Source organism: Euprymna scolopes, chromosome 46, assembly GCF_053919585.1.
Source record: "Euprymna scolopes isolate OS-2025 chromosome 46, ASM5391958v1, whole genome shotgun sequence".
Lineage (NCBI taxonomy): Eukaryota > Metazoa > Mollusca > Cephalopoda > Sepiida > Sepiolidae > Euprymna > Euprymna scolopes.
The window spans coordinates 98,338,835-98,365,181 of record NC_136527.1 but is presented as its reverse complement, the minus strand read 5'-3'; the positions used below and the strand labels follow the sequence as shown (position 1 = coordinate 98,365,181).

The 26,347-nt window shown below is 33.3% G+C and overlaps 1 protein-coding gene across 1 annotated transcript; it reads left to right on the top strand.

Moving 5' to 3' along the window:
* Window positions 1–550: 550 nt before the first annotated feature.
* Window positions 551–26,347, top strand: LOC145270659 (peroxisomal sarcosine oxidase-like). The gene is made up of 8 exons (XM_080126290.1): window positions 551–817; window positions 4,834–4,982; window positions 11,364–11,574; window positions 15,664–15,846; window positions 16,485–16,625; window positions 18,828–18,977; window positions 20,331–20,406; window positions 25,972–26,347. Exons 1-8 carry the CDS (start codon window positions 716–718, stop codon window positions 26,094–26,096), a joined length of 1,137 nt encoding a protein of 378 aa, XP_079982416.1. The 5' UTR covers window positions 551–715; the 3' UTR covers window positions 26,097–26,347.

The window sequence follows — 26,347 nt, the reverse complement described above, 5'->3', positions numbered from 1 at the left end:
TCACCCTCAACTGGCCACTTTTGTACAGGGAGGGGTCGCTTTTTTCACTGATATTTTTTAAAGTCATTCCCTCTTTTCGAGTGACTAGTCTTAATTTAAACCTACGTCATTTCCGGTTTGGCGATGGGCGCAATAGCAAAGACGTCACGTTTCTTTTTTTTTTCAAGTTCTTTCCTTCCTTCGCAGTACGGGTTCGAGCCTGCCTGCCTGCTACCACTTTTTTTTTTTTTTTTGCTGAACACGCACCACCCAAACAGCAGAGCAACGCCCCGGGCACCCAGGCTAGCCTTATATAAGAAGGCTGTGATATGAACGTATTATTTTCTTTTATTTTTTTTTTTACTTGTGACGACCTTGAACTTTGGAATTAAAACTCTACTTAACCTTTTTTTTTTTTTTAAATCTGGGTGAGACAGATAAAACAAACAATAATCAAAACGAACAAAAACTAAAAAAAAAAAAACACCAAAAAACAAAAACAAAAAAGAAAACTAAAAAACCAAAAAACAAACAAAAGAAAAACAAACAAATTAAATCGGGCAGTTTTTACATATACTTTTTTTATTCCGTAGACATGCGGTTGCATTCTTTTTTTATATTAAATGAGGCAATTTAAAAACAAAATGCCGATACAGTGATGTAAAACGGATTAGAAACACAGAAAACAATTGTTAATTGGTCCAGAGCGAGCAACGAGGTTTAGATAGGAGTCACCATGTCGGTGTATGATTGTATTGTCGTTGGGGCCGGAATCGAGGGATCTGCGAGCGCTCATTACCTGGCAACAAATGGACATCGGACATTATTATTGGAACAAGTAAGCTGAGCGTGTTTATTCCTTATTTTAGATGGCTGGTGTGCGCACAAAAAAAAAAAAAATGTGAACGAGGCATAAAAAATGCCTAAGTTCAGCATCCCCCCCCCGCCCATTTAGCCCCCAAATCCCAAGGGGACGTCAAATCCTGATGAAAATGAACAAACGGTGTAGTTTTAGGCCTTAACATCGGGACAAGATCAAAATGTAGTATCTGTTTTTCAGATACTGCACTTTAATTTCTTGTTCTCTGTCAGTGGAGGAGAAATCCTCCTTCACGACTGAGACAATTTTTATTTTTGTTCCTTTTCTCCACATTAAAAAAAAAGGACCCTGGTGTCTAACTCTGTCTCGTGGGGAGGCATTGTAAATAGGCACACATATGTACATTTGAGTTCTGCTGCACCAGGTGTATCAGAATTTGGGGGGGGGGAGATTTTTGACACCCCTACCACGAAACTGCGAATAAGATATAAAAAAAAATCTCGTAATTTCTCTTTTAAAAGTGGGTTGTTTATTTTCTTTATGGATTATACTTCCAAAATAAACTATTAAAGTTGTTTAAAACATAATAGAAATATTATGTTTTTATTTTTTAAAAAAACAGTGTTTACAAAGTGCAGCCATTTCTTTTACATAATGAAATCAATTGAATTTTACGAGTTAATAATAATTGTCTGTATTTTTGAGATGAGGTGTTTTCATTGATTGAGATTGTCGGACTGACTTCCTCATCTTGGTTGTTATTGTCACAACGTTTCGATGAGGAAGTCAGTCCGACAATCTCAATCAAGTTTACGAGTTAAGTAAATTTTTTTCAATTTTTAAACTTTAAAAATCTATCAAAACTTTTCTTTTGGTTCAATTTTTACGATATTTTAAGGGTTAATGTGAAATGTTATGCTCTTTCCAATAAACCAAATATAATATTTCCTTTCCAGGGCAATTGTTCTTGACATATCGAAGGCCTTCGATAAGGTATGGCATAAGGGCCTACTTCACAAGATTTCCAGCTACGATATTGCTAGAAATGTTTTCTCAATCATTAAATCATTTCTCTCTGATAGGTTCATAAGAGTAGTAGTTGATGTGCAGAAATCAGAGGCCCACAGTATTAATGCTGGAGTCTCCCAGGGGTCCATCCTGGGCCCAACTCTCTTCCTGATCTACATCAATGATCTCCCAAAACACATACTTAAATCATTCGTTGACATCTATGCTGATGACACGACCATCTATGGCAACACATCAAAGGCTGTAAATGACCAAGTTCTCTCTAATTCTCTCTCCTCTGATCTTGAGTGCATGGTACAATGGGGGAAGTGGTGGCTGGTCATTTTTAATGCATCCAAAACCAAGCTTCTATCTTTACATCATCAACGCTCTGATCCCCATCTGGCAACAATTGAAATGGATGGCTCTCGTCTTGGAGAGGCTCCATGTTTTGACAAGCTTCTGGGTTTGACCTTTACTCCTGATTTGAAATGGAACACGTACATCAAGTCTGTTGCTAGGGACGCTGGGAAAATGGTGGGATCCTTCTACCGCTCCAGAGATATCTCACTACTGATGCAATTCTCTATCTATATAAAAGCCAAGTACGTCCAAGGATGGAGTACCGCTGCCACATGTGGGCAGGAGCTGCTAAAAACAGCCTATCCTGCCTTGACAGAGTACAAAATCGACTTCGTAGTTTGGTGGGGGGTTGCCCTTTTCTCTTCCCTGCAACCTCTCTCCCACAGAAGAGACATTGCGAGCCTGTCTTTGTTTTATCGTTATTTCCATGGCAAGTGCTTGTCTGGGCTCCAATCTCTCATCCCCCCTCGCCAATCTTTCACAAGAAACACCCGTCTGGCTAAAACTACTGTCAATAATTTTCCCCACTCTCTATCTGTGCCTAAATCAAAACGTAGATTCCATGAGCAGAGCTTCTTTCTCAGAAGTGCACGATTGTGGAACTCTCTTCTGTTTGCCTGTTTCCGACCTGACTATAACTTGGACGTCTTCAAGTCCAACATAAACAAACTCCTGACAAACCGCCCCCTTAAGTAAGACACTCTATCAAAACCCCCAACACTAATGATTACTACAATACTATCTCATTGATTACTGTATACGCAATAACACTTATCCCTGAGTGGCCTTCGGGCCTTGATAAGTGGTGAACCCCATGTAAAAAAAAAATTTTAGACAAACGTTTTTTTTAAATTCACCTCCCCCCATTTTGAAATATCAATTAAAATTTAAATAATTAATTAATGTACCAAAGTTTTATATATCACAAATCGAAGATAAAAGATCAATAAATAATATATTGTAAATTAAAACAAGAAAAAAATTAAATGTTTTTTGGAAATTGAAGTCCAAAGTGTAAAACTTTTATTTTTAAAACCATGTTGATTTTTTTTTTAAATTGGAAGCCTATGTTCTGCTTATATTGTTCAGTGAGTATTGGACGCTGACGACGATTTTTCTATTCCATTCAATGTTTTCTTTTATTAGATATTTAAAAAAAGATTCACTCGATAAAGAATTATTAAAATATAATAAATCAAAAATTGATGTATTTCTTTGAGAAAAGAAAAAACATTCCTTGCATGTTTTTTTTTAAGGCAAAACTTCTAAGTAAAGTTTGACTATTTTTAACCTATGGGAACACATATTTCTTCACGCACAAGGCTAGATGGCTAACGCAAAGATGTGGTTTTTACTGCCTTCTGTCCATCCATAGTTCTAAACAAGAACAAATCGGTACTTCCGTTTTTTTGATAAGAACATAAAAATGCTTGCGTCGTGGCGCTTTTTTCAAAAAATTTTTTTTTAAATAAATGGAATTTAAAATATAAATATGAATAAATTCTGAACTTCCTGATGAACAGTGCGCAAATGAGACCACTTAAAAAAAAATTTTTTTTTTACATTTTCACCCCAAACAAGGCACATTGCCACTTTGGTGTAGGGGGCTACTATCAGGGGCAGCAACTACTGGGGCACTATGTAGGGATTTGGGCAGCAAGATGTCGGTTCACATTGCACTTGAACTTCTGCATGTCAGTACAGTTAGAGAAGCAGGAACCTGGAATGGAATTCCAGAGTCTAGCGATTCTGGGGAAGAAACTACTGGAGTAGAAAGATCTTTTACATCTAGGGATCTCTACTGTGCGGGGGTGGGATTTAGCTGCTTGTCGGGTTTGTCGAGAGTGTCTATGTCGTGGGGGCACAAGTGTCTGCAGTTCGTCAGAGCATTCACCATTAAAATACTTGTAGAACAAGCAGAGGGATGCAACGTTTCGTCGATGGGATACAGAGGCTGAAGCTTAGATGCCAGTTCAGGGCCTATCGGATTGGTGACTCTTTTTTTAACCTTGTCTAGGAGCGAGAGACTAGTAGCCGATGCACCAGCCCAAATGTGACAACAATACTCCATACATGGGCGAATGGTGGCCTTATAGATGTACAGGATTCATTCAGGTGTCAGTAGTTTTCTAGCACGGTAGAGAGAGCCTATCTTTTTCGCAGCGGCCCTGGCAATGTTTTCAATATAATTGTTCCAGCTCATGTTTCCTGTGAACGTTAGGCCAAGCAGTTTGAAAGATGTACTCTCAGACAGGGAGTCACTGGCCATTGCTATTGGTGGCAGAGAAGGTTTCTTGTAATTATTGAAGGAAACCAGTTTGGTTTTGGCAGCATTGAATGTGACCATCCATTTATGTCCCCATTCCACTACAGATTGGAGGTCATCCTCTAGTGTTTTTGCCATTTCTTTAGATATGTGTTCATTTGTTTTCCTGTCATGCCTGTTAAAGATTGTAGTGTCATCAGCATATATACCCATCTCAGAGGCAGTTTTGTCAGGGAGGTCATTAATAAATATCAGGAACAATAGAGGTCCAAGAATAGACCCCTGAGGCACTCCCGCATTTATATCACACTGTTTAGATGTTCGATCGTTTTTTATTTATAATTTTAATTAATTTCAATTTGCATATATATATATATTTTTTTTGTAATATTTTCAGTTTCCGCTGCCTCATAGCAGAGGGAGTTCCCATGGACAAACACGTATCATTCGAAAAGCATACACGCAGACCATCTTTGCACACATGATGGGGGAAGCCTACCCGATGTGGAGCAAACTTGAAACAGAAACAGGAACACTGCTTCAAAGGTAAGAATGATACGTATCATTCCAGTTATGGCGTTATGACCCCGTGTTTTGACAAGCCTCTGGGTTTGACCTTTACTCCTGATCTTCTTTCTTAGAACTGCACGCCTGTGGAACTCTGTTCCGTCTGCCTGCTTCCCACCGAACTACAACTTGGATGTCTTCAAGTCCAATGTTAACAAATTCCTATTGAACCGCCCCCTTAAGTAAACACTTCATCAAATCTCCACACTAACGTAATGTACTTGCAATAACCCTTATCCCTGAGTGGCTTCCGGGCCTTGATAAGTGGTCATCACTGTGTAAAACAAAAAAGGAAAAAGAAACACACCTTTTTATCGAAAGCACACACGGGTGTCAAAATCAATGATATAACGGTGCCCGGGGGGCACTATTATATCATTGATTTTGACACTCGTGAATGCTTTCGATAAAAAGGTGTATTTATGGATCACAGCTAAGCCACAAGGCCTACAGAGTACTTTTTAATCTGTGATATCAATCCACTCATACAAAGGAAAATAATTTTATTTTTCTCTTTCCTTTTGTAAACTCTTTTGCACTAAATTCAAATTCATATATCTTCTATAATATAAAACTGAACGTCTGTGTGTGTGTGTGTGTGTGTGTGTGTGTGTGTGTGTAGTCATGAATAGGCTCCTATATGGTTGACTATTTTAAAAAACTGATTACATATGATGATAGAAGATGTATTGAGACACAGGAATAGGTATGTTTGATCTTGCAGAACGGTGGTTCATTAAAATTGTGGGGTCTGTGTTCGTGCCTGGTCCGCAAAGTATGGAAATAAAAAAAAATTAAAATTTAAAAATGAAAAAAAAAACGTTTACAAGTGTTTTTGATATAGATGTACATAATTATACTTTGATAAGTATGTTTTAACTTAAATAGGGATGGTATAATAAAATCGCACCTGACCTCTATAGAATGGAAATATGCCACAAAGTTTAACAAGGTTTTTTAATATAAATCCACAGAATATTGTGATAAGTGTTTTAGTGTGAACAGGTATGGTATAATAAATTATGGGGTTTATCTATTTTATTTTTACTTTCATCATATTTTGCTTTGGTTTTGATACCCCCAAATTCAACCCAAATTTACAACCCTTCCTTTTCATAACCTATCATACTTTCATAAATCAGAGTCCATTTTCTGTAGTCTGTTTTTGAACCCATTCAACGACGGATACTTTTGTTAGTATATATATATATATATATATATATATATATATATATATATATATATATATATATATATATATAGAATAAAATAAAAAACTACAATTAAATTTACCAAATTGATCCAATCCAACATGGTAAAAGAATTAATATTTATAAAGTTATCCCAACCAGATGTAAAAGCTCGATAAAACCAAATAGGAGATAGAGCTTATAATACGAGCTAACAGTTAATAAAGCATGTTAAAAAACACCGTGAAAAAGAGTTAAAACATATTTAATCTGAAAAGATAAACACTAGATAAGTGGATAGTCCTTAATCCGCGGAGTTTCAAAGAAATACTTTCCTTCTCATCAGAGGGTAGCAATTAGCAAAATGCGGGATCGGATTTTGCATACAAAAGTATTTGATGAAACAACAAGTAAGTCAAAGATCTTACTTAATAACAAAAAAAGTGAAGCAGAGGGTATATGGTGAACAAAAAGGTGATTACACGTGAATGGATAGTCTGGTGAAAGATAATTAATCCAATGACAGTAAAATCCAAAAATAAAATTTCAAGAAAGTTAATTGAATTTCCATTTGCACACATAAAATCCAAGGAAATCCCGTAATTAGAAGATGGTCCAAAATAATCCAAAAGCCGAAATCCATAGAATAATTCACAAGTATGTACAATGGAAAAGAGGAAAAATTCCAATAATATTAATAAAAGAAAAATAAGATATGCTTTTCACACTGCTGCCAAGACATAAATATAAATAAGAAAGATCAGGGAAGAAGAAGAGGAAAAAATTAAATGGTGATAGAATTAAATATAAAATAGAAAAACAAATGTCAAAATGACCCAGACAGGAAATGTTAAAAGGCGCGAAAAAATATATAGAGCAAAATAATATAGGTCAACTGAAATGTACAGAGTTGTTAAAAGACACTAAATGAAAAATAAATAAATAAAAAAATAATTTTAATTTAAAATTATTTAAAATAATTTTTATTTTTTTATTTTATTTTTTATTTGTTTATTTATTGTTTATTTATTATTTATTTTCTATTTATTAATTAATTAATTTATTTATTTTCCATTTAGTGTCTTTTAACAACTCTTGCTGACATTTTCTTAAGTAATAACCTGTACATTTCAGTTGACCTATATTATTTCGCCCTATATATTTTTTCGCGCCTTTTCCTGTCTGGGTCATTTTGACATTTGTTGTTCTATTTTATATTTAATTCTATCATCATTTACTTTTTTCCTCTTCTTCTTCCCTGATCTTTCTTATTTATATTTATGTCTCGCCAGCAGTGTGAAAAGCATATCTTATTTTTCTTTTATTAATATTATTGGAATTTTTCCCCTTTTCCCTTGTACATATTTGTGAATTATTCCATGGATTTAAGCCTTTGGATTATTTTGGGCCATCTTCCAATTACGGGATTTCCTTGGATTTTACTTGTGCAAATGGAAATTCAATTAACTTTCTTGAAATTTTACCGTCATTGGATTATTTATCTTTCACCAGACTATCCATTCACGTGCAATCACCTTTTTCTTCACCATATTCCCTCTGCTTCACTTTTTTTGTTATCAAATAAGATCTTTGACTTACTTGTTGTTTCACCAAATACTTTTGTATGCAAAATCCGATCCCGCATTTTGCTAATTCCTACCCTCTGATGAGAAGGAAAGTATTTCTTCGAAACTCTGCGGATTAAGGACTATCCACTTATTGTTTCCTTTTCAGATTAAATGTTTTCCAAAGTGTTTATAACATGTTTTATTAACTGTTTGCTCGTATATATATATACATACATACATACATACATATATATATATATATATATATATATATATATATATATATATATATATATATATGTAAACAAACATGCACACACACACGCACACATGCACACACACACGTCCACATTATATATATACACACATACACACACATACACGTATACATACATATATACATATAGATATACAGTAAATTATGGATGTATATATTCATACATATATGCATACACACATGCACCTACATACACCAATACATACAATTCTATATTTGCATTGCTTGTGCTCTGTATGCGTATATGTCTATATGCACGCCTAGACCAATACCCAACCTTGGTAACCCTGTTGCATCTGACACCTAATATCAGACACCCCGAACTAGTATATTAAACCATGTAATCACCCCCAACACATTATTCTGACCCCCCCCATCATTTATCTCTTTCTGCATCTAAACCTACCCAAACATAAGGACCCACAAGCCATTACAACAATCCCTACCTAAGGAACACCTATATCCAGGCAACATACAGACTCCCAAATATTAAACCAACTGCACGTTTTGGAATATATCCTACCATGCATATACTCGCCTAATTAATTATACCTATTTATATATCCTAGCTAACTTTATTTTAGTTACTGATTATAGATATCTATATGTTTATATATGTATGTGTATGTCTGTATATGTATATATATATGTGTGTGTGTATGTATGTGTGTACATATATGTGTATTGGTGTATGTGGGTGCATGTGTGTGTATATATGTATGGATATATATATCCATAATTTACTGTATATCTATATGTATATATGTATGTATATATGGGTATATGTGCCTATGTGTGTATATATATTTGTGTGTGTATGTGCATGTATGTTAGCATATGTGTGTATGTATGTCTATATATGTATGTATGTATGTATGTATGGGTATGCATATGAATATATGTGTGTGTGTGTGTATATATGTTTACATATATATTCACTTTAATTTCTTAAAAACCTTTATTAATGAATAAATTATGTTTATATATTTATAAATGAATTATGTTTATATATATATATTTATATGTTTATGTATGTATCTGTATTTCTATTTATGCATGTGCATATATATATATAATATATATGTCAGTATGTATGTCTGTATGTATATATTTGTATTGGTGTATGTAGGTGCATGTGTGTATGCATATATGTATGGATATATACATCCATAATTTACTGTATATGTACATGTATATATGTATGTGTAGGAGTATGTGTGCGTATGTGTGTATATATATAATGTGGATGTGCGTGTGCGTGTGTATGTGTGTGCATGTTTGTTTATATATTTATATGTATGTATGTATGTATTTATATGTACTTGTTTGGTGAGGAGGGTGGCTAGTCTCCCTGAAGGATTAAAAACAAGACCTTCCAAAGAACGAATGAACCCTTTTTCGGGGTCAACGGCCAACTAGCATCGTGTGTGATTGTGTGTATGTATGTGTGTGTTGGGGTGGTGAGGGCTCCCGGTAGCCGTGGTAAAGGAAACCTTTCTAGCAGAAGCAAATCTCTGATTAAAAAAAACATAAAGCGGGAGACCAGTACCCGCAGTAAGCTGGTCTGCAGTTTAACTTTATATTGGTTGGAGGTACCGTCAAAGGTGGAGGCTGCAGTCAACTCGTGGCTTACTAGGAAACTTTCCTTAAAGGGTAGAGCCGAGGCGTGTGCCACATACATCTTCCCTCTGAACCTTTATCGACTGGCCATGCTTTCCCTGCCTGCACAACACCTAAATGCTCTTGTCGAACTCTTGTTCTCGCTTCTTTTAGATGAGAAAAAACACTGGGGGCACAGACAAGTCTATGTATAATGTCCGTGTGAGGGAGGCTTGGAAATGCTGGACTTGAAGTGTCATGAAGACACCGAGAAGCTGACTTTCCTGAGCTGCTATCTTCAAGAAGAACGTTTTGATGGTATCACTCCAGTTTTCATAATTCTTCAATTTTTGAGTTAAAAAAATAGGAGGCTTTACTTTTTGAAGTACCCTCTTAATAGACAACCATACACATTTGGAAACCCGCATTTACACTTCAACGTCCAAAAAATTATTATTTCTACTACTGTGATGCTATAAAGTGGCCCTGTGGTGGATTTGAGCCACTAAGTGTTGAGAGGGGGGGAATAGACAAAGGAAGAGGAAATAGCTTAGAATAAACAAAGAAATCGGAAATATCCTACAATCAACAACAGATAGGAAATAGCTTAGAATAAACAAAGAAATCGGAAATATCATACAATCAACAATAGATAGGAAATAGCTTAGCATAAACAAAGAAATCGGAAATATCCTACAATCAACAATAGATAGGAAATGGCTTAGAATAAACAAAGAAATCGGAAATATCCTACAATCAACAATAGATAGGAAATAGCTTAGAATAAACAAAGAAATCGGAAATATCCTACAATCAACAATAGATAGGAAATAGCAAACAATAACAATAGAAACCTACTGATAAAACAGGGAAGGGCAGCTTCCGGTAGCCAGGGTGGGGTGGGCGACCTGAGATACCAAGACAGAGGAGACAGTCAGTTGACATCTAGATGCCCATCGCAGCGGATGGAAGTTGAACAGTTAGACAGTTGACATCTAGATGCCCGTCGTGGCAGATGGAAGTTGGACAGTGACAGTTGACATCTAGATGTGCTAGATGTCGGATGGGAGGTAATAGCGACTACAGTTTGACATTTGAAACAGAGATAGATCTAACTATACCTACATCCCCTCTTGTTTGGACTTAGAAATTTTCAATTGAATACACGCTGACATGTCTTGTTCTATAGGAATCTCATCTACCTATACCTACGTTCCCTCTTGTTTGGACTTAGAAATTTTCAATTGAATACACGTTGACTTGCCTTGTCTATAAGATTATCATCTACCTATACCTACGTCCCCTCTTGTTTGGACTTAGAAATTTTCAATTGAATACACGCTGAGATGCCTTGGTTGATAGCGACTACAGTTTGACATTTGAAACAGAGATAGACAAATGTAACATCAATCGAATAGGGGAAGACACACACTCACTCACAAGTCCAGCAGTCAATTTATATGTTAACATTGGCGTTTGTGTTTTTCCTTTCTTTGTTCATATTTCTATTTTGTGAACCACATGTGTTCTCATCGACACTCGTCAATGGGAAAAGGACGATCCGGCCATAAGAAGAATAGTCGAATGAAAAATCCACGATACACAAAAGTTGGGGGTCGGCGATCTGACGAGGGAGCCACACATGGGGTTACACTACAAAATATCTTTGCTTTGGAATAATATTAAACTTGTTTTGATATTTTTTATTCACATGTCGGATTCGAAGAACAACAGGTATTCTCGCTATGGGCGTAAACAAAAAGGGATATGTGGCCGAGGTCAAAAATGCCTTGACCAGCACTGGACTGAAGTACACGGAGCTTAACAGCAAAGATCTCCACAATCTTTATGACATTTCCATGTATCCGGATTCGTCAGCCATTATGGATCCAGAAGGAGGAATCCTGAAATCCGATACAGCCTTACAGACTTACCAGGTAAATCAATATCACCTTGTAACCGTATAAAAAAAAAGTTTGATTTACGGCATATCAACCTTACTTTTTTTGTATCACTTATTATTTTGCTTCTTTTGTCTGGTTTATTTTACGGCATATCAACCTTTATTTAATACCAAAAAAGCAGGACCTGTGGAAATTCCACAGGGACTGATTCATATGTAATATATTGATGTTGACATTCTGTAGATGTTCAGTATAAATGGGGACACTCTGACATAGTAGTTATTTTGTTAAAACTGCAAAAGTATTCATCCCAGCTAAGCAGGGACGCCCAGTGAAGCCAGGTCATAAAATACGCTTAAATATGATATTTTAATTCTTGCAGATTTCATAGATATTATGATAGAGTTAATGTTCTATCGATTTTTATATATTACAAAGTTGCGCTTTCAAAAATATATCTATATGACTATATACTATCAGGTAAATCAATATCACCTTGTAACTGTATGAATAAGTTTACTTTACGGCACATCAACCTTTTATGCAGCCATTTAATACCAAAAATATGACTATATATTACCAGGTAAATCAATATCACCTTGTAACTGTATAAATAAGTTAGCTTTACAGCATATCAACCTTTTATGCAGTCATTTAATACCAAAAATATGACTAAATACTACTAGGTAAATCAATATCACCTTGTAACTGTATAAATAAGTTTGCTTTACGCCATATCAACCTTTTATGCAGTCATTTAATACCAAAAATATGACTATATCCTACCAGGTAAATCAATATCACCTTGTAACTGTATAAATAAGTTTGCTTTACGGCATATCTACCTTTTATGCAGTCATTTAATACCAAAAATATGACTATATCCTACCAGGTAAATCAATATCACCTTGTAACTGTATAAATAAGTTTGCTTTACGGCATATCAACCTTTTATGCAGTCATTTAATACCAAAAATATGACTATATCCTACCAGGTAAATCAATATCACCTTGTAACTGTATAAATAAGTTTGCTTTACGGCATATCAACCTTTTATGCAGTCATTTAATACCAAAAATATGACTATATCCTACCAGGTAAATCAATATCACCTTGTAACTGTATAAATAAGTTTGCTTTACGGCATATCAACCTTTTATGCAGTCGTTTAATACCAAAAATATGACTATATACTACCAGGTAAATCAATATCACCTTGTAACTGTATAAATAAGTTTGCTTTACGGCATATCAACCTTTTATGCAATCATTTAATACCAAAAATATGACTATATCCTACCAGGTAAATCAATATCACCTTGTAACTGTATAAATAAGTTTGCTTTACGGCATATCAACCTTTTATGTAATCATTTAATACCAAAAATATGACTATATCCTACCAGGTAAATCAATATCACCTTGTAACTGTATAAATAAGTTTGCTTTACGGCATATCTACCTTTTATGCAGTAATTTAATACCAAAAATATGACTATATACTACCAGGTAAATCAATATCACCTTGTAACTGCATAAATAAGTTTGCTTTACGGCATATCAACCTTACTTTTTTTTGTATCACTTATTATTTTGCTTCTTTTGTCTGGTTTATTTTACGGCATATCAACCTTTATTTAATACCAAAAAATCAGGACCTGTGGAAATTCCACAGGGACTCATTCATATGTAATATATTGATGTTGACATTCTGTAGATGTTCAGTATAAATGGGGACACTCTGATATAGTAGCTATTTTGTTAAAACTTCAAAAGTATTCATCCCAGCTAAGCAGGGACGCCCGGTGAAGCCAGGTCATAAAATACGCTTAAATATGATATTTTAATTCTTGCAGATTTCATAGATATTATGATAGAGTTAATGTTCTATCGATTTTTATATATTACAAAGTTGCGCTTTCAAAAATATATCTATATGACTATATACTATCAGGTAAATCAATATCACCTTGTAACTGTATGAATAAGTTTACTTTACGGCATATCAACCTTTTATGCAGTCATTTAATACCAAAAATATGACTATATACTACCAGGTAAATCAATATCACCTTGTAACTGTATAAATAAGTTTGCTTTACGGCATATCAACCTTTTATGCAGTCATTTAATACCAAAAATATGACTATATACTACCAGGTAAATCAATATCACCTTGTAACTGTATAAATAAGTTTGCTTTACGGCATATCAACCTTTTATGCAGTCATTTAATACCAAAAATATGACTATATACTACCAGGTAAATCAATATCACCTTGTAACTGCATAAATAAGTTTGCTTTACGGCATATCAACCTTTTATGCAGTCATTTAATACCAAAAATATGACTATATCCTACCAGGTAAATCAATATCACCTTGTAACTGTATAAATAACTTTGCTTTACGGCATATCAACCTTTTATGCAGTCATTTAATACCAAAAATATGACTATATACTACCAGGTAAATCAATATCACCTTGTAACTGCATAAATAAGTTTGCTTTACGGCATATCAACCTTTTATGCAGTCATTTAATACCAAAAATATGACTATATCCTACCAGGTAAATCAATATCACCTTGTAACTGCATAAATAAGTTTGCTTTACGGCATATCAACCTTACTTTTTTTGAAAAGCATCACTTATTATTTTGCTTCTGTTGTCGGGTTTACTTTACTGCAAAGCAGGCCAGAGGATTAGTTCGTCAAAATGTCGTAAAACAACAATGACTAATGATGATGATGATGATGGTGATGCTGCTGCTGCTGCTGATGATGATGATGATGATGACGATGATTATACTGATGATGATTATGATAATAATGATGATGATGACGACGACAATGTTTTTTTTACTCACGTTCAACCCAAACAAGACACATCGCCACTTGGACGTAATGGACTACTATTTGGGAGCATGCTTAGGGGAGATGAGCAAGATGTTCGTTTACATTACATTTAAACCTCTGCATGTCAATTCAGTCAGGGAAGCAAGTAGCAGGAAAAGGAATTCCAAAGTCTAGCTACTCAAGGGAAGAAACTACTAAAGTAGAAGGCTTTCTGGCATCTAGCGACCTTTACAGTGAACGGGTGTGATTTTGTTACTAAGCGGTTTTGTCAGGCGTATTAAAGTCGAAGGGAGAACAAGTGTGATGAGTTCATCAGAGCACAATCCATTAAAATATTTTTTAAACAGGCACAAAGATGTAACATTGCGGGGAAGGGACAGGAGTTTATTTTGCTTAGTTTTTTTGACAAGTTTTACGGCATATCAACCCCTTTTCTGTGTGTGAGTTAATGTTGAAAAGCATTGTTTGTTATTCTGCTTTGTTTTCTGGACTAGTTATTGTCAAAAAATAATATCTTTATATAAAATATATAATATCTTTATATAAAATATATAATATATTTATATAAAAAACATTTCTTTTCTTAATTTATTTATATTTTCAATTCACACAATCAGTTTATAAAAAAATTATCAACAAATTTTATTTTTTTATTAATTAATTAATTAATTAATTTTTTCCATTCCCAGAATCAGTTTATAAAAAATTCATCAACAAATTTTATTGTTTCCATCCAAAGAATCAGTTTATAAAAAATTCATCAACAAATTTTATTTTTTTATTTATTAATTTATTTTTTCTATTCACAGAATCAGTTTATAAAAAAAGATTATCAACAAATTTTATTTTTCTATTTATAAATTATTGAGTGAGTTAGCATATGACCTTTACCATTTGTTTTCGACAGAGCAGAATCTGAATAACACTTACCAAGCCATTGCTTTGCTTGAATGGTATTTTTCTCATCAGAAATCAATACTTTATCAACAAATTTTATTTTTCTATTCATTAATTCATTAATTTATGTTTTCTATTCACAGAATCAGTTTATAAAAAATTTATCAACAAATTTTATTTTTCTATTTATAAATTAATTAATTTTTTCCATTCACAGAATCAGTTTATAGAAAAATTATCAACAAATTTTATTTTTCTATTCATTAATTCATTAATTTATGTTTTCTATTCACAGAATCAGTTTATAAAAAATTTATCAACAAATTTTATTTTTCTATTTATTAATTTATTTTTTCTATTCACAGAATCAGTTTATAAAACATGGCGGAGTTATTCTGGATAAGACGGAACTTTTTTCACTTGAACCAGGCGAGATAATCACGCTGCATACAAACAGAGGAGCTTACGTGGCACGGAGCGTCATCTTATGCCTTGGACCTTGGGCTGGACGTTTCCTCAACAAATTGGGTGTCCAGTTCCCTTTGAAAGTAAGACAAAAACAAAAGAGACCAAACATACATTCCCCTCATTATTTTATATAATGATACGTTAAGGAATATTCATATTCGTACGTTGTCATTATCATTGTCATCATCGTCATCATCATGGTCAACATCATCATCATCATCATAATTGTCATCATCATTGTCATCATCATATCATCAGTTCACCACCATCATCAGCATTATCATCATCATCATCATCATAGTCGTCATCATCATTTTCATCTTCATCATCTTCATCATTGTCATCATCATCATCATCATCATCATCATCATCATCATCCTCACCATCATCATAACCATACTCATCATCATCATCATCATCATCATCATCACCGTCATCATCTTCATCATCTTATTATCATCGTCGTAAGTTGCCTTCGTTTACCAATTGTCTGGTGTCCATGAAGGAATTGTCTTGGTTCCCTTGAGAAAGAGGGCCGCTGACTACCAGTATGCAAATCACTATCCAGCTCCCATTTCCCACCTCTCGGGAGCTGGTCCCCTTTTCCCTTCCCCCTCCCCCTGTCTCTCCACATTAAAAAACGGCCTTGTGCCTAATTTGCTCAGTGGAGAAGCAAATAAATACAACATTCACTGCGGAACTTTTTATTTTCTTTCAGGCCGTCCGGATTAGTGTTGGTTATTTTAAAGCAAAGATTCCTGACCAATACGAAGTAGGCAAATTCCTTCCTTTCATCTATGACACGGATTCAGCCCACTTTTATGGGATCCCTTCATACGAATACCCTGGATTAGTGAAGGTTTGTAAATTTGTAACGTTTTATATATTTTTGTAACGCTTTGTAAATTTTTGCAACGTTTTCTATATTTTTGTAATTTTGTAACATTTTATATATTTTTGCAACGTTTTCTATATTTTTGTAATTTTGTAACATTTTTTATTTTTTTGCAACATTTTATATTTTATTGTAATTTTTGTAACGTTTTATATATTTTTGTAACGTTTTATATATTTTTGTAACGTTTTATATATTTTTGTAACGTTTTATATATTTTTGTAACGTTTGTAAAACCCCCACCCAATATTTTTGATGATGAGGAGACTTTATTTCAAAAAACTATATGTTAAAATTATTGTCCAAGACCCATTGTCTATCTCAATAAAAACATCGTTTCCGAAACGATCGTACAATTTATTGATTTTGTTTGTTCTTCCTTATGAAACCGATTTTTAATTTTAATTACAAATTATCAATCATCAGCACTGTTTGCTTTTCTTCTTTTCAATTGTATTAATGAATTTACTAATACATTAAAATATACTCTGCTCTTCAGACTTGTTCTAATCCCCTTAATATATACCCCGCAACTCGAGTCAGAGATGTCTCGTGTTGTGGGGTTCAAAATCGTTCGACTGGTGTTAATCGTGACACCCTGCACTTTAGATTTCCAAAAGGATGAAACACTAGTGTCTGTAGGTATTTAATTATTATAGTAAATATATATATATATATATATATATATATATATATATATATATATATATATATATATATATAGGTTGATAATTTTAAGAAAATCATACACAAGGAAATGAAAAAAACTAGGCCTAAATGTAGACGTATTAGCTAACATAAAAATAACAAACTTCCTGGACGTCACGTTAAATTTAGATAAAAACACATATGAACCCTATTTAAAAGATAACGCTAATCCAATATACGTAAACCCTAAGTCCAATCACCCACCATCAATTATAAAACAGATTCCTAACTCGATCGTAAGTAGACTCAGCAATAACTCAAGCGATGAAAATGTATTTAACAGGTCAACTAATATTTATGAAACAGCCCTAAGAAATAGTGGATGCAAAAATATTGATAGCAAATATAAGCAACAAAGCACCAATAACTATAATAAAATTAAAAATAGAAGAAAAAGAAATATAATCTGGTATACGGCACCATACAATCAAATGTTAAAAACAAAACTTGGCAAGAAATTTGTAGATCTTATCGAAAAGCACTTCCCTGCAACCAACCCCTTACACAAAATTTTCAATAAAAATACCCTAAAATTATCCTACAGCTGTTGCGAAAATTTAGAGACGATAATTAAACCACATAATAACAAAATATTAAATAAAAGCTATGAAAATAACAAAACAAGAATAAAAAAGTGGACACCATGACAAAAATAGAACTAACACAAAAAACGCATATGTAACTAGCAGAAATAATAATAATAATAATAATAATAATAATAATAATAATAATAATAATAATAATAATAATAAACCAACCCTGGACACGAACAACCATACTAGAAATAAAAATAAAAATACTAATAACAAACAAGATAAATGCAAATGTAGGTACCGCACATTTTGCCCACTTCAAAATAAATGTCTAACCAAAAGCATAGTTTACCAGGCAACAATATTTGCGAAAGAAAACCCGATTAACAAGAAATATTACGTAGGTATGACTTCCTTAGATTTCAATACTCTATATTATGACCACAAAAGTACATTCAAAAATAAAAAACACCGTATGAAAACAACGCTAACTAAAAACTCAATAGAAGGTGCGTATATAAAAACACGCGGCAACCACAAAATTCTTGCATAAGCCTGAATAATCCTAGAGTGGATGAAGCGCGGAATATTCAGTGTAGCTTAATCGCCATGTATATTTTATAACTTACTATATATATATATATATATCTATATATATATATATATATATATATATATAGATAGATAGATAAATATGCCCACCGATTACATATGAAAAGCTATGCCATCTATTAACCCAAACACTAACTCTGAGTGCGTTTTATTCAGCCGTTGTCATTTCACTGGATTGACCTGACTTTGATTACGCCTGCAATATGGGAAAAATGAAAGTTACATTCAATATGCGCCCCATATCAAATCGATTTATGACCCTTTGTTCATCGTAATAGACTTTTATCTATTCTTTTTCTTCTAAACTCAACAGGTGGCGCTACACGATGGACCTGTTATTGATCCCGACAGACGAGACCAAGTTGAAAATGATTGGGCCATCAAAACATGCAGTGAATTTGTGAAAGATGTCTTTCCTGGATTAGAGCCAGACCCTTGTATTGTTGAGCATTGTATATATACGGTGAGTGAGTGCAATTATTTAACCATGTTTAGTATAAGTAAATTAATGGAAGGTGAGTGGATAGTTAAGGCTACCATACAGGGTTTTATCTTTTCTAGAGGTCGACGATGCCGTTAAGTTCAAGTTAGAAATGATTGATTTTACTGATTTAGATGACAATAAGAATATAGGAGTGTGAAAAATTTGTTGATCATCATTCAATCCCGAGCAACGTTGGGTCACCCTGCTAGTATATATATATATATATATATATATATATATATATATATATATGTGTGTGTGTATATATATATATATATAATTCTCCTCACAATGTATCTTTGATTTTTTCAATAAGTTCCTCCTTTTACCATCTCCAACAGAAAACCCCGGACGAGTATTTTGTATTAGACACGCACCTAGTAGGATCTCCTTAATTTTAATTAGTGTATGCAGTAGTGCTCTGGAGGCTTCCTGAGTTTTTATTTCTTTCACTTATTACTTAAAAAAAATGTTTTCTCAAGACAATAAAAGACAATAAAATTGCAAAATCACTTTTTATTTTGAAAATTGTTTCATCTTACCCTTCAAGGACCAACGGGAAGACTAGTACACACACACACACACACACACACACACACACACACACACATACACACACGCATACATACACACACATACCCTTCAAGGACCAACGGGAAGACTAGTACACACACACACACACATAGACACACACGCACACATACACACACATACCCTTCAAGGACCAACGGGAAGACTAGTACACACACACACACACATACACACACACGCACACATACACACACATACCCTTCAAGGACCAACGGGAAGACTAGTACACACACACACATACACACACACGCACACATACACACACATACCCTTCAAGGACCAACGGGAAGACTAGTACACACACATACACATACACACACACACGCATACATACACACACATACCCTTCAAGGACCAACGGGAAGACTAGTACACACACACACATACACACACGCACACACACACGCACACATACACACACACGCACACATACACATACACATACACCCACACACATACACATGCACACACATACACATACACACACATACACACACGCACACACATACACACACACGCATACACACATACACACATACACACACATACACACATACACATACACACATACACACACTTACACACACACACATACACATATACACATACACACATACACACACATACACGTACACATACACACACACATACACACACACACATATATAATTCGTGTGTATCTCTTGACTATGTATCTTTGATTTTTTTCCAACAACTCCCTCTTTTCACTATCTCCAACAGAAAACTCCCGATGAGCATTTTGTATTAGACAAACACCCTCTTCATCCAAATTTGATCATAGGAGCTGGATTTTCAGGTAATTATTATCATTACATGTTTCTATTAAAAAAAAAAGATTAACCTACTTTTGAAAATGTGCTCCTGCTATTACTGGTAAGCTAATGAATGTTATATCTAAGTCCATTGTTTTTAGCGATCACGTGTTCATACATATATATTTTTTATTCACACACAAAGCTGCACCCGGCCACGCGTTGCTGTGGCTCAGTTTGTTAAAATGGAACACATTCCCCATAAAAAATTGCATTTTGTATTGTTTATTTATTTTATTATTTTTGCAATTTTTTTTATCAATAAAAGTTGTTTTTTCCCCAAGAAAAGGTGAATTATTTACCATAAATTGTTAGGTGAAAGTTTTTTGTTTTTCAGAAAAACTTGCACTTTTTTTTTAAAAGAAAGTTGGCAGTAAACATTTCTTTTTGAAAACAGAATTTTTATCATGAAAAGAAAAAATGAATGCTTTATATGAACACCGTAAATAGTTAGGTGAAAGTAGAGAAAAGTTAAATTTATTTTTCAAAGAATGTACAATTTTTTTTGTCAATAGATGTTAAGAAAATAAACAGAAAAAATGCTCCCATCATTAATTAACTATGAAAAAAAATAAATAAAAGGTTGATTTAGTGTTTCAACATTTGAACAACGCTCGGCTGAATCCAGTGATTGCCGGTCGAACCCTAAACTAATTGGAATCCAAGGGAGGGGGTTAAATTCTGCATGAGTACCATTCTTTTTAATTTTGTCTTTTGTTCAATTTTTTGTGTGGGCTTTTAGCGATTGCAAACTAACAAATTTAACCAAAATGCAAAAAATTCAACAATTGAATAATTTTGCTCAGCTTCTAATACAAATCCTAGTAAATCAATCCCTCTTATAGGGAAGGACGGAACCAAATTATTGTCAGTATGTTAGGGAGAGGTTATATATATATATATATATATATATATATATATATATATACATTTACAATATTTTAAGCAGATTTTTATGGGTTGCTCGTTAACTTACGATAAAACTTACGAAGTATGCACTTGTTTACGATTGTTGTAAAAATGGAATGGAAATTTAAATTTCGCTCCGTTTTAATCTTTTTTTTAATTGTGCTTCTCCTAAAACAAATATAGTCAAAAGAATAACATTCAACAATTGTACTTTATATATAAAACACGAAATATTATATATATATATATATATATATATATATATATATATATATATATATATATATATTAACGAAAGAGAAATGATTCCATTTTTAAAAGAAAAATGTCAGTTTGGTATATAAAAGTTCCGTTTAGTAATGTCACGTGATGGCACGCGGCGTGAAATAATTGTCCCCAAATAAAAAAAATGCCCCATCCGTACAAGGAAAAACACCTATTTATTATAGCAAAATTCAGTCTGATGTTATAATTAAAAAGAGATATGTAAAAACACACATGGGTACAGTAAACATATTATACTAAAATGTCGAAGCAGTCATTCCAGTGGTTATTTAGACTATTAATTACGAACGAACCAAGAGTTAAATTTATATATATATATATATATATATATATATATATATATATATATATATATATATATATACACATATATATATGAAACTGTCATCTTCTGTAGTGTGTTATCGAGTGACACAACTTCTTTCTTAAGGAAAAAAGGTTAGGGGTAATTAACATATATATATATATATATATATATATATATATATATATATATATTCCAGTGGTTATTTAGACTATTAATTACGAACGAACCAAGAGTTAAATTTATATATATATATATATATATATATATATATATATATATATATATATATATATATATATATATATAGATAGATAGATATGAAACTGTCATCTTAAACGAAAAATTTCAGTTTGGTATATAAAAGTTCCGTTTAGTAATGCCACGTGATGGCACGTTTTTTTTAAGGAATAATCCTATGAGTAAAATTTGACTATTTTTCAACTATGGTAACACACGTTCATCCAGGTACAAGGCTACACACCTAACGTGAATGTGTGGTTTTTATGTCCTTTTGTTCATCCGTAGTTCAACACAAGGAGAAAGATTACTTCTGGTTTTTCGAAAAATGCTTCCATGATCGCACGTTTTTCAAATAGTTGTTTAAAAAATTATTTTATTTAAAAAAAATTGGAATTTAAAATATAAATATGGAAAAATTTTTAACAATAAAGAATGGAACTACACATTGAGTTTTTTTTTTTTTTTTTTTTTTAGATAAGGTATTTTCTGGAATTTATATCGATTTTTTATACTTGAAGGAAGAAAAATTTCGTTGATTTTCTTCAAATCTTTTTTAAAGAAAGCCGATTAAAAAAAATTGCATAATTTGCTATTAAACCTGTTATGTTTTTTTTTTAAAAGGTGCTCTTTGCTCCTTTAATCGAAAAAAAAAATTAGGGTTTGAATTACATTTTTCAAGTAGTTATAAGCTTGTAAAAATAGGAGGTCGAATTATTCAAGTTTTTTTTACGCATTCTTAAAATCGGTTTCTGACACTGCTATCACTGCATGTATGGAGACATATTGTTGTTATTTTTATATAATGATACGATGATGTAAAAACATGGACGATACATTCGGAGAAGGTCGGAAGGCACATCTGCCGAAGGGTTTGTATCAATGACGCAAAAACAAATAAAGTGTTTCAATATCAATTGCAAATTCCAACATAGAGCAAAGGGGAGATAACTCTAACTTTTATGAAATTAAATTAAAACTTTAGAGTTACTCCCCTTGCATTGCAGACCTTATTTGTTTTTATTATTATTATTATTATTATTATTATTATTATTATTATTATTATTATTATTTATTTATTTATTTATTTATTTATTTATTTATTTACTTTTTTCTTTTTTAACGGAACTGATTTTTTTTTTATAAAATTATACACATATTTGTTGGATCTTCCGGGTTTGTATTACTGTACACATAGATTCAAAAAAGTGGTAAAAAAACAACTATATAACAAATAAATGTTACCAAAGGCAAGATAAGTTACTTTTCTACCTAACTGGAAAAAAGGGTTTTTAGTGGTTTTACTCACTTTAAAATGTGTAATCGGTTCGAAAATCATACAATGTTTATCGATATATTTGAAAAAGGAGAATGGCAGTGTGTGCTTGCTGTTGAATACGGTAAGTTTGGGAAAATGAGTTCAAACTAAATAATTACACAAAATGCTGTTAGAAATTCACCGAATATATGTCCGACTGAATGACTTTAATCGTCGTAGTAGTAGGAATAATTGCGGTCATCTAGTTTAAATAGAAACGGAAAATTACCTCCCTTTTGAACTAACCTGTGTCTTACGATCGTTTCCATCAAGTTGTATTTTTTATTTTCTTTAATAAATAATTTTCTACCTTATCGATTTTCGTAATTTTTTTATATCATCATCTTAAAAAATACGAGGAATACGTAGATACGATTCTTTTCATATGAAATTCAGTAATACGATTTCCGAAACTTCGCCCCAATAGTGTAGAAGCGCCAAACTGTCATATGAAAGAATAAAAAAAAGATGAACGAATTTCTAAATTAAATAGGGTTATCTCCCTCAGTCCATGGCGTATTTTAGAAGAGCGGCAAGAAATTCAGAGATCACATCGTCCGAAGCCTAGTTGTTGGTGAAAATTACTTTTTTTGTTTTATCAAATTCAGACTGAACTTTTTTTTTTTTTTTTTTTTTTTTTTTTTTTGCCAGGCTAATATTTATGTATTTATTTACGTTGTATTTTTAGTATTTATAGATTTTTAATGAGAGTTTTCTTTCTTAGAACTATTTTCGCTAGAGTTATCTCCCTTGGCTACATGTTTCTATTATTACGAATTTTAATCTACATATGTCTATTAGTTAATCTCTACCTTGTGTCTAGTTTTTACCATTCGCTGGTAACACACACACACACACACACACACACACACACACACACACACACACACACACACACACACACACACACATCTATGATTGATGATTACAATTTACTGTGGTTTGGTTCATTAAAAAAAAATTACTGACATTCATTTGAGAGTAAAGTCAGACACAACGTCGGTTTTGCAAAAATGATACTCTGAATGGGACAAAAGAAAATGCCTCGGTTGAGAAGGATTTCCCCTCTGACGGAAAACAGAAGATATTACTGCACTTTGATACTGGCCCAAAAAACTCCCACTTTTCTCTCTTTCTTTTCCTCTTTTTTCGTTCTCTCTTTTTATCTTTTTTATGAATCAATTTTCACCCCAAACAAAGCACAGTGCCACTTTGAAGTAGAGGGCCACTATCCGAGGCATAAGTTGTAAGGGAATTATGAAGAGAGATGAGTAGCAAGATGTTTGTTCACATTACACTTGAACTTCTGCATATCAGTACAGTTGGGAAAGCAGAATCCGGAAGGGAGTTCCAAAGTCTTGCAGTTCTGGGGAAGAAACTATTGGAGTAAAAGGCTTTCTTACACCTAGGGATCTCTACTGTAAAGGGGTGGGACTTAGTTGTTTGTCAGGTTTGTCGGAGGTAGTCACGTCGAGGAGGTACAAGTGCTTGTAGTTCGTCAGAGCATTCACCATTAAAGTATTTGTAGAACAGGCAGAGGGATGAAACATTTCGTCGATTGGACAGAGGCTGAAGCCTAGATGAAAGTTCAGGACCTATCAGGTTGGCGACTCTCTTTTGAACCCTGTCCAGGAGCGAGAGAAAACCAGCAGATGCACCAGCCCAAATGTGACAACAATACTCCATACATGGGCGAATGGTGGCCTTATAGAGGTACAGGATAATTTCAGGCGTAAGTCTTTTTCCAGCACGGTAGAGAGAGCCCACCTTTTTTGCAACAGCCTTGGCAATGCTCTCAATGTATCTATTCCAGCTCATGTTCCCTGTAAACGTTAGGCTTAGGAGTTTATGAAAGTACTTTCAGGTAATGTGTTCTTGGCCATTGCTATTGGTGGTAGAGAAGGTTTCTTGTAACTATTGAAGGAAACAAGTTTAGTCTTGGCAGCATTGAATGTGACCATCCATTTTTGTTCCCATTCCACTAGAGATTGGAAGTCATTCTCTAGTGTTTCTGTTATTTCCTTAGATGTGTGTTCATTTGTTTTCCCTTTGTGCCTGTTATAGAGAGTGGTGTCATAAGCAAATATACCCATCTCCGAAACAATTTAATCAGGGAGGTCATTTATGAATATCAGGAATAATAAAGGTCCAAGGATAGACCCCTGAGGTACTTCCGCATTTATATCATATTGTTTAGATGTACGACTGCATTTAAATTTAGGCACAGATATAGAGTGGGGGAAATCGTTTATCGTGGTTGTAGGTAGTCGAGTGTTTCTTTTTCTTGTGAAAGTTTGACAAGAGGGAATTATAGAGTGAAGAAAAATGTGATTTGAATTCGACCGACTGTTGAAGGTTCTCCTAAACTGATTTTCTCGACCAGGTCTTAGAAGAATTTCAAAGTTAACACTGGCGTACTACATTCACGTTTTTAAAGTTTGGAAAGAAGTTCTCTAATAGTGCCTTTCTCGATATTTTTATTCTCTCTTGCAGGTCATGGTTTTAAGCTTGCGCCCATTGTTGGAAAGATCCTTGGAAATTTGGCGATGGGGAAAGCATCCACATACGACCTTTCTCAATTCAGAATCGACCGGTTTCAGCGGAAAGCCTCTCTTTGAGAACAACGAAGGAAAACACAGAAAGGGTGCTAAAGATGCTGGAAATCCCGGGGATGCGTGTCGCCTGGAAACATGAAATAAATATTTAAAAAAAAAACAAAAAAAAAACAAAAAACAAGTGATTGAATAATTTGCATATGAGGAACCACATCGATTAATATTAATAAAGAAGCGACAGTATATTCCATACATCATTTTTATTCCCGCATCTTTTCTCAAATTAAAACATTCGTCTTAAAAAAATCAATATT